The 11311-nt window shown below is 35.3% G+C and overlaps 1 protein-coding gene across 1 annotated transcript in view; it reads right to left on the bottom strand.

The window, feature by feature from the left end:
* Window positions 1-10890, bottom strand: part of LOC109545539 — a gene marked incomplete in the record, with an annotated part of 13097 nt that extends 2207 nt beyond the window's left edge. Inside the window, 3 exon segments of the mRNA XM_048666622.1 lie at window positions 137-308; window positions 3900-4138; window positions 10403-10890. Of these exon segments, the coding sequence (XP_048522579.1) occupies window positions 137-308; window positions 3900-4138; window positions 10403-10460 (469 nt within the window).
* Between the last annotated feature and the right edge of the window lie 421 nt (window positions 10891-11311).

Genomic DNA, 11311 nt, shown 5'->3' with positions numbered 1-11311 from the left:
CACAAGCACTTCCTGCTTGATTGTTGATTGATTGTAGATGCAAATTTGAGTATTCTATTTGCAGTTGCGATGCAAATCAGTGAATACATTATTATTAATTATTGTTGTTCTTCGAATGTGTGTGTGTAAAACCAACCTGATCCAACAGCCGTTAGAACAATGGTTTTTTGAAACACGCGGGTGGCGGGATTTATCGGTGGTTCCCACAGCAGGTTAAATTCTGCCGTTAGCAAGTCGACATCGGGCATTTGGTCTCCTGAACATGGATCGCCCCTCCAGAAGGGCGTCTTTGGGTTGTCCGGTAAAAACTGAAAATTATTGAGTAAACTCATTTTTAGAGAAGCAAAAGCGTTTTTGGTCGGTTATTTCATCGGGTTTGTGGAATTTTGAAGACGAGCACACACACAGACTAATAACGGTGGAATATAACTAAGTGGAACTTTGAAATTGCCAGAACCCATTATTGGAGCAATTGAATTAAAATATTATGCAAAACTAATGTGAACACGCTCCTATTAGAGGAAGCGTTAGATTTTCCAGCACCAGAATCAATAATTCAAAGATTTACGTGGAAAGTTGAGCCGGTAGGTTTGATCCAATCGGTTGCTTCAATCGATCAAAGTAATAGAAAAAGATCGACCATTATTGTTCAAAACTGTTGGTTCGGGCACTCCTCTGGGGTTGTTTAGGGAGAACAGGGAAAATAGTGAAGAACATGTGCAAAAAACTCGATCAGAAATTATGCAACAGTGCTTTTCAAGGTTGCCGAAATCGGTTGCTTTTAAATAACTTTTGACTGTGGAAACAAAACAATAAATAAGAGAACATCAAATAAAAACTAACGTAAACGGAATAATAGTTTTAGGAATCTTTTGAGCCACTTGCGAGCAAATCAAATATTTCGCGACGATTTTTGCAATGTGTTTGCCATTGAGACTAACGTGAGTGTCACATTAAGTGTAACTAGTCCAGGGTAATTGCGCTAAAATGAAGATAATGGGAATGAAACTATGACAAATCGAATGAGTTAAAACCAAAGTAAATATCCGTTTCCCAGCTACAATCGAATGGAAGTTTTTCGCTATTTGTTCCAACACTCATTCAGGTTGAATTAAGCACATTAACTGTAACAGATAATTTCATTCAGACCGAATTAGTAGTAATGAGGGGATTAATTGCCCGTTGTTCATGCAGACAATTGTTGAGTATTTTGCCTTGTAGTTTTTAATGCGTTAGATGAGTGGAGTCGACAAAAGCCAGTAAAAATAAGAGTGTGTCAATTATCAGTTAGTTCGGGCCTTGAATTCTTCAGACATATTTATTGAAGATGTTATTTCGATTTCAACTTTGAGTGTACGTGTTAAAATCAGCTATAAATCCTGTTTAAAGGCCCAGAAACGTATTAGCATACATTCAAGCAGGTTTTCATAAAATTACAACACGTCTATTCGTGATTTTTAACAATGAGAATATGCCCGCAGCGGAAGAGTGTAATTTCAATAGTCCTGCCTCATCTTCTCGAAAATAGCCATGAAGAGCCCAGTTGAACGCAACAACTGATGTTATTACAGAATTTCAATTAATTAATGTGTCTTTTTTCCAGAAACATTATTTTTAATGGGCGTTGCGAGTAAACGGTCTTTAAAAATGGTAGACCAAAGTCCATTAGCAATTTTGCGGAACGAGCATCTCCAAATGAATCGCTTCAAGGACCATTAACGCAAATACGTATTTCGTGTATAGATGCGATTCTGATCAGCATTTTAATATACCAAAACCGGGCATAGTAGCTCGGTGAAATCAGAATTACGTGACCGGTGTTAATCTGCATAAGAAATGGCACGACAATGATTGTCTGGGCGGGCACGATACAAAAGATGAGTAAAGTATTGTCTAGGAATGGAAATTGTTGCTCCAAACCGACTATTGTTGTTTATTAACATGCGTCTTGTATGGTAAAATAGCACGATGGATTGTTTGCCATATTTTTGTTACGCGAGTTTGACTTTCATGCTGCCAACTCTGAAGGGCTACAAAGTTTCTACTAATCGGAAATTCGTCCAAGCTTGAAGATTAGTTAGTCTTTTTGGGACTGCACTTCTTCAGTTAATAAATTTACACATCTTCAGTTAATAGATGCTTTTTACGCACCTATTATATAGGTATCGTTATGCTTCTTCTCCATTCATTGAGTACTCCATGTTCTGCCATGATCTTTCTGAAGACAGTTAATATTTCTTTCCGTATTTTGTCCCCTCTGTAATTTAACATTTCGTTTGTTATCTCGTTTTGTCCTGGGCGTTTTCGCTCTTTAAGATGCTTCAAGATGTATTCTATCATATTGTCTGCCAAATATGTACGTTGTCTTCTCATTGGTCTTCTTATATTAATTGTTCTTCAATTTTCTCATTTTCTCTACATGTTTTTTGCAGTTATGATTTTCAATCTTCCGCGTTGATTTTGTTGGTCTAATTTATAATTTGCTCCTTCTTACCATTCCCTATGTCTTTCTCTGATTTCCGTACTTATGTTTCTCCATCTCTTGTGTGAATGTAATATTCCTTTATTGGAGCACTTATTGTTTTTACTGTTTTAGATTTTTTGGTTGGTTGGACCAGTTTTCTTGGTTTCTGTTGCGTAAATGCGTTATGTTTCTTCTTTATTTCTGGTGTAAACCCTGGTGTTTACTTTTTTCTCTTAAGCAAATTCCTAATTAACAATTACTCGTAATTATTTGGAAAAAAGCAGTTGGAGTGTGATTCGTTCATTCGCATTTGCAGGCCGCGTACGCATGAAACAGCTGAAATTTTCAAAACAAATCAGCAAAATGTCGGAAAAAATCCTGTAGTGTATAGGATGTTTGAAACAACTAGTTTTGAGCGATTGAGGAACTTGCATGATTTTGCCTCCAAACCGAGTGATTGAATTTACTTCATAAATCTTTAAATTGTCTTTCATTGCGCTGGAAATTTTAAAACCTCCTCTATTCGGCACTTCGATTTGCTCTTGTCGCGGAATAATTCTTGAAATCCGAACTTTTAGGACAAACATTTTTAATTAGCTGAAWTTTCGTTGGTTTCTATCATCGCTCGGAAATTGAGCAACAGTTTCATTTTTAAGTGATTTCTTCGCGGTGTTTTGTAAAGTCGATATTTTTAGAAAAACGAAATTAATTCGGTTATTAATTTTAGTTTTTTTGAATTTTGAGTGAAATTCAAACAAATATAAATGGCTCTMAATTTAAAATTAACTTTGTGAAAGTGTAGTTAACTTCATGAGGATTAATGGGTAGAAAATGGAGGATGGGGCGCCAGCTTGCAGAAAGCTGGTAAGAATGGTCTCTAATCTATAAATCTGAATTGAACTGCGCTTAGTTTTCCGACAAGGAACTAAAGTTTTATGGATTCTTTAAATTTTCCTCTCTTCGATTTGCTGATTTCAAATAAGGTTGGTTTTCGACCGACTTCCTGCTGGTATTAAACACATTTTCTGGCTTTGCTTCGGAAGTTAGATTTTTTAATGAAGAGTTTGCAGTTGCGTGCAAGCGTTTATTTTCAAATCAACATTTMCAAAGCGCGCAAAATTAAGGATTTTATGCGATTTGAATAAACTTTTAAAGGTTTGAAGAAATTTTTATGACTTTAGAGCGCACTCTACTCTACTGAAGGCACACCTTTGAACTTGTAGAGTATTTTTCAACCACTGAAAATTAACTGAGACTTGCCTAAGCTCTGCAAATATATTATTTTGGAATTTTGAACAGCTTCAAAGTTCTACCAGTTATTTCTGCAAAGTTATTTGTCTGTTCGTCTGCTTAGCAGAAGCTTCAAACCCCTTTTGGGGCATTTTCTGTAGCTTTTCCTCCCGTAAGAAAACTAAACTAATTAATAATTACTTACAATTCTCATAACGCAGCTCGACATGTTTCCCACATAAGCGCTCTTGTTATGCGCTGGTTGGTCAATCACTTCCAAAAATTGCAGATTGACCACATGGGATTTGGGTGCAGCCACCTTAAGGTGACATTCGGATTTATTTGCATTGGCTTCTAGAATTATGGTACTGGATGCAGCATCGCCTTCTGATTCTAAAACTATTTCATCTTCCGACCCGCAGATGCTAATAGGAGTTGGAATCGCTGAAAAACGAACAAAAAAACTGGCTATAGCAAAAATTGCGAAAAACTGAAACAGATTTTCAGGCCTTATTTTGCTGGCCTTCATATATTTTACCTTCCAGCTAGATCAGTGGCCTCTTCAACCGTTAATAAGCCATTGTGGTTTGCAAGTAGACTAATCAAAAGACCGCAAGCCGCTGTATATATTGCGGTTGGAGCGTAATTTTTCACTTTATACTAACAAGCGAATTTCCCCAATATCTGCGTTTACAAGTATGTTTATACTTGTTTAAGAAAATGCTTTTATCCAACTAAAACAATCAGGATCGCATGCGCTTGCAGGCGCGATGATAAAACGCCTGATAACTGTAGACAGAAAAATACACTACTAAATAAGCTATTAACGTAACATCATTAACAACGAATTGATTAAATTCTGGCTTGAAATAAACTTGTTTTTCACGGGTTTGGAAGAAAAATATATATAAATGAAGCTGAAATGTGATTAATCAGTAAATGCGGTGTCAACCTGCTCATAACAGGATTGACCTTAATTTAATCAATATTGGAAGTGATCTCATCTAATCAAATGACATAGGTCAATATGGAAATGATTATTATTCTCCATTTTATCGGCTAAAGACGTAGAATACGTTCTGATTGAAATGGCGGGTCATTAGGCGTTTTTTATTACTATTATTACGAGGCCAAGGTTCATAAATTAAGTTTAGCACACGAATTGCAAAAACAATAGAAAGTTGAAGAAATTTATTTAACACAAATCTGTAGTTTTTCGGTAAAAGGTGGATTAAAAATGCGCCCAAACTGTATATTTGCAAACTGTGGGTATTTGAGAATTAGTTCTTTTCAGTTTTAACCAATCACTAGGTTGTTAATTGCACAAGAAGAGTTTGTAATGGTAAAATAAAGAGAAGAAATGGCACACAACGCCACCAAATCTGCATGAACTTTGAGGGCAACAGCTAATGAAAAAATGGAAGTAAATCGATTAACAAATAATGGCATTTGGACTTTCTAGACAATTTTTAATTCTTTTATTTCGTTTTTGAATCTCAAATTTGGTGGTAGACTATTTCCCATAAACAGGGTGTTCCTTAAAAAAAATATGATTTTCCGCGCGCTTCCAGACAATCTCCCAGGCAATTTTGCAGTTGAAAAATGCCATTCCAGAGTTCGCCCACTCCCTGTGCCCCTGAAACCTCTTTTTTGTCTCTTCAGATGCAAAATTGCATTTACCAGGTTTAAATCTACAATGCAGGTAAATAGCCGTTATCTCTAAATATAACTCGAGTGTCGTCCTAGAAACCAAGAAATCTTTCCGTATTCCTACAAAAATCGCGAAGTGAATGCTAAATATAGACTTATTCAAGATATTGCGTGCCACGAGAGTTGATGTGAAAATTTAGAAAGTTTCGAATTATGGCCTATTACGCTATCGACAAATCACTTGAATATTCATCGCATTTTGATTGGGAAAATGCTGGTGTTGTTTGGTATTAAAGTCTTGTTGCTAAAAAAGAAATTTTCCGGACACTTGGGAAAAACTAAAAACTTCTGTTCGGTGTGCCATTGTATTTTGCAATTAATGCCAACAGTAGGTGCGTTTATTTTTATTTTCAATGGGGTTTTTATGCGGAAAATTCATTTTTATTCAGTTATTTGAACACTCAATTGATGTCAATGCTTTATTCATTGTTTAGCTCATAAATCTTGAGCACATTTTCCTTTACTAAAGTGCGTCGAATTGTTACATAACGCGTTGTTGTTTGTTCATTTGCTTTTTTCAAGGAAACTGAATAATCAATGAATAACTTCTCGAAAGGTTGAAAAAAGTGAGAAAATTCTGGGTGTGGAATCGAGAAAAAATCTTGGTAGTGTAAATGATGAATATTGCAGAGAAAAATCGACTTAAAATCCTGCCTTGAATCGCCATTCAATCGGTCATTGCGGACCCGATTTTTGCAAAGGATTCTTGTTATATCTGATTAATTTCCTTTTTTAAATCCGCATTTATTGCCAAGTGGGTCAACGGACATATTGCGAAAAATGAATGCCTTTATTACGGTAAGTCGAGCTAAAAATAGCTTGTCGGGTGAAGCACCGCAAGAAAAAACTTGTTTGACCAGGAGGATCTGATGTGAAAAGCCGTGTGTTCTCTTGTGCATTCACTGATAAAAATCCATTAATAAAGACTTCGCGACCGTTTGCGCTCAAACGATGCATTAAAGATGAATTCCAAGGAAAATTTTATCCATTATTGAATTTTCAAATGGTCGTTTGAATCGGTGGGAATCTGGGAAAATGTTCTTCTAAATTATATCAAGTTGCACTCATATTCTCTAGGCCTTAGGAAACAAGCGATTGCGCCAATTTGTTCTTGCATATACATATACAGGGTGTATGTGTGTAAAATTATTGACTAGCGTGAAAATTTTTTCTCGATTTTTCGGTTTGAAGACAAATCCAAAATCTGCTTTACTAATAAATCACCAATGGCTTGTCTTAAACTAAATAAAATGTAACGGGGCCTTTTAAGGTAGGTACTTGCGGTTCCAAGTAATTTGCGGTTTTGGAACTAACCAACCAATGCATTTAAACAACAGTACATCAATGAAAATTCCGTTACTAATTAACAACAGCTTTTTTTGGACTAATTTTCCAAGTTTCCATTAAATGAAAAACTGTTGAGGTTTTTAAGGTTTGGCTGCTGGATCATTTGAATAAACTGTATAATACAACAGGTTGGGCAATAAATTGGCCAAAGTAATTAAAAATATCGCAATCATCACGACATTGGCCTTATCAAGCTGTTAAATGAAACTACAATGATAAAATGTTTTTAGTCTATAGACGCATTTGTGCTTCTTATCGTCCATGTGGTAATGGTGGCTCGCAAACACACATTAAAATCTAATAAAGTATTTATATATTTATTTAAAAATAACCGATAGGCCCCACAGTAATGACTTTTAACGTAATCGCAAACCAATCTTGGCCAAATTATGCAAAACATATAAAATAAAATTTATTTTTAGTCTGCAGTTGCGACAGAGGAAAGGAACTAGTAACCCGCATGAATATTATTATAAATTCGTTTATTTTCCTTATAGCCCACGTGTACGGGTAATTACCTCCAAATTTGTTTAATTTTGCCATTTAATTGAGGCGCCAGAGCACACCTATTAAGAATAAATACTTTATTAATTTGGTTATCAGATATGTGACAAATTCATAAAAGGATTACGCTCTAGTAAATTAGCCAATTTCGCCGCAAACGGTCTATTTGATTGATACTGATTGTTTAAATTTGCTTGTAAAATTGTTGTTTGAGTTAGTTTTTGGTGAAAAATTTGTAAAGCAATCACATACTCAAGTGAAATTTTTTCGTGAATGTTTGCAAAGTTTTGCGTCAATTTTATGTGCTATAACACAATGTCCTATTTTCCTTGAAAATTGGAATCGGGGTCATAAAAATTAGCACAATTTTTGATTGTATTAAGATTTGCAATTAGTGAGGCAGCAGTTTGTTATCTGGCCCAATTTATTTAACGTTTTCTCAGCCAATCAAAATGGTTTTATAAACTGCTCAACTAAACCAACTTTGTCCTCCCAAATTTGCCCTAATTTTGAAATTGTATAAATTATGATTGAATCCAGCGATTTCTGTTCTGTTTGAAGTGTTTTATAGTTCGATTATTTTTCTCTCAGTCCGTGTTTTTTTGCAAAAATCAAGTTTTTCAGATAAAGTTTCTACCGGGTTGGAAATGAAACCAGGAAGCAAAAGTTTGGCATGAAATTAAACAGTTGTACTAAAAGGATTTTTTATTTCAACACTAAAGAAATAAATATTGGCGCAATATCAAATCCCAAAAGGTTTTTAAAGTTTTCACCCATCTGTTCTATATACAGGATGATTCACAAACTAACTTTTGGTCTTGCAGGGATTGCATTTTTATCCGAGGCTGATTTTAAAAATCTAGTAGCTCACATTCAAGCTAAAACATCATCATTAACTGGTAACAGAAATTCAAAATACATTAAAAGTGACCCAAATTAAAATGTTCCTCGGAATCAGGGATTTTTGCAGACTCCATCCAAGTCAAGTTTGCTTTCAAATATTGCTTTTAAATATGCGTTCATTGATGCAATCCTGTATATTGAACTTTTTTCTTAAGTCGTTTATTAAGTTGTAGCTCCAGGTTTTGAAAATTGGTCCAATAGAAAAAATGTTATGACTGTAAGGCCAAAAGGTTGCTTTTTTAGATCACCCTGTAAATGAAAGAAATGGACGAGAAAGTGAAAATGCGTTTTGAGATATGAGGTCTCTATCTTTTTGAGTTTGGTGTTGAAATCCGAAAAAAACGTTTTTTGATTCAACTGATAGCTAGTCGAACTTTTACAAATTTTGCGTTTGCAAACTTTTTGGAAGTAGTTAATTTTTACAAAATTTTTACAAACAAAAGACTAGATAACCCTTCAAGGCAGCAATCAGAATTTATTCAATTCCAAACGTAGAGCAAGTTTGCGTTAGTTTGACTTAGTTTTTCTTGTCTGATTTAAGTGATAGTCTTCATATCTCAGCGGTGCCACTATTTGGAAGAGTTGTCGTCGAATTTTTTGTAATTTGTTAAGTCTTACTTGGGTTTATTTAGAATTTGTTTGATTTTTTGCATTATTTGGTTTTACAGGCCGCTGATTTAACATCGGATTAGATTAAACTTTTTGGTAATTAAACTCAGAAACTTTGCGTCTTTGGAGTGACGCTTCATCCAGCAAACCACTTCTGCTAGAAATTCCTTTTCACCACAACATAAAAGCCCGAAAAAGTTACCATTTTGCTCGCGAAAGCCCCAATTTCGGTTCAGCCATCAATTCAATAAATAATAAAATATTCGGAATATACATTTTCAATATCAAGTGAAATGTTTCCAAACCATAATTTACCTACGTACTGGCATGGCATGGAAAGTAATTAAATGCATTATTTCATTTGGGACGTGGCATTATTTCAATAACCAGACTGATAATTTGATGCTGAGATATGTGGTAGAAAGTGTTTTCCAGAATAGGATAACATTATGATTAATTACTTCATAAGCGTTCGTGTTAAATGTTGCCCGATAACTTAGTTCACCAATTAGGACAAATGCTATTGAACCTTTCCTATCTGTATAAGGACGCAGTTATTATCGAATCAGATTTCTATTTTATAATCGAGAAATTTACTATTAAATTAAGCAGATTGAATGTTCAATCCAACGTGCTTTAGCTTTATACTGGGAGAATATCAAAGTGTTCACGTTAGTTCAACAGGAAACACTGTTCCGCAGAATGTGGACGGAATTTGTCGAAATTCCAATAAAAAGATTGGTTTTATATTTTCATATTCGATTTTTTCCATCAGACGTTGGCAACGTTGGGTATTTTTCAGAATTGTTTTATAGGAACTTTAATTTTCTTATGTGAAGACTTCGTGCGTTCAATGAAATCTTCAACCGAGTGGGTTTTGTTTTCAAGGTGCCTTTAAAGAAAGCAACAATTAAGCGGACAATGAGAGCTCTTTAAACATTGTTCTTCACTTAGGCCTGTCTGCATCCCATCGATGCTTCCCAGCACACAATGTTATCAACTTTCTTTAGGTAAACTTATGTAAAGTGAGTGGACAAATTTCTATTTTTCCTTGTCGCCTGTTCGAGTTGCTAATCGATGGATGGCCTACGTGTTGAGCTGCAATCGTTTCTTCTAACGTGTATTCGATATCGTAATGTTCATATTTGTCGTTTTTTTAGAAAACATCCTGGTGCCTGGTTCTGTTGTCTAATGTATATTTAGAAGCTCATCTACGCAATAATTAGTCATGTTAACTTGTCACGGTTTGGGGACCAGTAAAAACTGTATGTAAATGTACTTTTGTTCTCGGATTAGGTAATGGGATGTTTTATGGTAAATCATCAGCAATCAGCGCGCTTGTTTGTGCTAATTGCGCTTCAAGCTCAGTGGAAATTTGAATAATGCCTACTTTTAAAGCGTTGGAGACACTACAAAGTTTTCTGTTATAGAAAAAAACCTTTCGTAGAACCCTGCTGAACCCAACCGATGTCTTAAAGATAGAATGGAAAGGTTCAGTGGGTCGATTCCACGGTAAATTACATAGCAGAGTTTGCTATGCGATTAACACCAATTTTCCACGAATGTCCGCTATATTGCAGTACTCTTTGAACCAAACAATTATCGCCATTAAAAGGCCATGTAAAGTTTACTTACGCGATGTAGAACCTTGAGCAAATCTCAACACAAAGGCACAAAACAACACAAATCTCATTTTAACTGGATACCATAAAAATCACACAAAACAACAACGGAAAAATTGTCTTCTTGGCGTTTAAAAGTCCCACCAGATTAATATGTTCAGCTCACTAATCCCCTAGACACAAACGCGCCCCGTCGTTTGCCGAAAGTTTTCACCCACTGTGGTTGTTCCAATTTGTCAGCGAACATCTTTAAAACACTATTATGGCACACACGTTATTGACCGCGAAATGGACTGAATTAGTGCACCAACATCAAGATATCAAGGTACCAGTTCCAAAGCCTGACCGGTTAGTTTATGCTATTTTAGAGCGTACCATCGAACCACACTGTACCACTCGATCTACCGAACCATGCGGAGTGGTAGGGTTCACTTTGTACCCGTAGAAATAGTAGATTCAACTGGTCAACACATCGTAGTCTCAAGTGAAATGATTCTTGCATTCTTCACTTACACGTGTTGGAAGCGAAAGAATCGTTTTAAAATCGTAGTTTTCAGATCTTCTTCTGAAGGTGCTTTAACGGCTTTTAAACTAAGTGTTTTTCATTTCCATCACAACTTGTGAAATTGAGACTCTTCAGACCTTCAAAGATGTTAAATCCCGCAAAACTCACCAATTGCCAGCGAAAGCCTAACTATTTTATGAAAATGAGCTTTACTGTCTCACTTAGAAAATGGATTGTTTGCAAATTCTGCTTCAAATCGGTATATCGTTTCATTGTTCTTTTCTTCCATTTCTTTCTTTGTGGTGTTTCGGAATATGATTTCTCTTGGAGTTTGACTTTTTTGAAAATTTTGTGAAAATTTTATGTTTATTTTAAGTTTTAAATGTTGGTCGATGTCAGTTGTCGGCTTCTGTTGGA

This window comes from Dendroctonus ponderosae, unplaced genomic scaffold (assembly GCF_020466585.1).
Source record: "Dendroctonus ponderosae isolate FM_Combo_2020 unplaced genomic scaffold, Dpon_F_20191213v2 Dpon_F_20191213_5, whole genome shotgun sequence".
NCBI classification, from domain to species: domain Eukaryota; kingdom Metazoa; phylum Arthropoda; class Insecta; order Coleoptera; family Curculionidae; genus Dendroctonus; species Dendroctonus ponderosae.
Note: the sequence above shows the minus strand (reverse complement) of the source record. Positions and strands in the feature narration are given on the sequence as shown.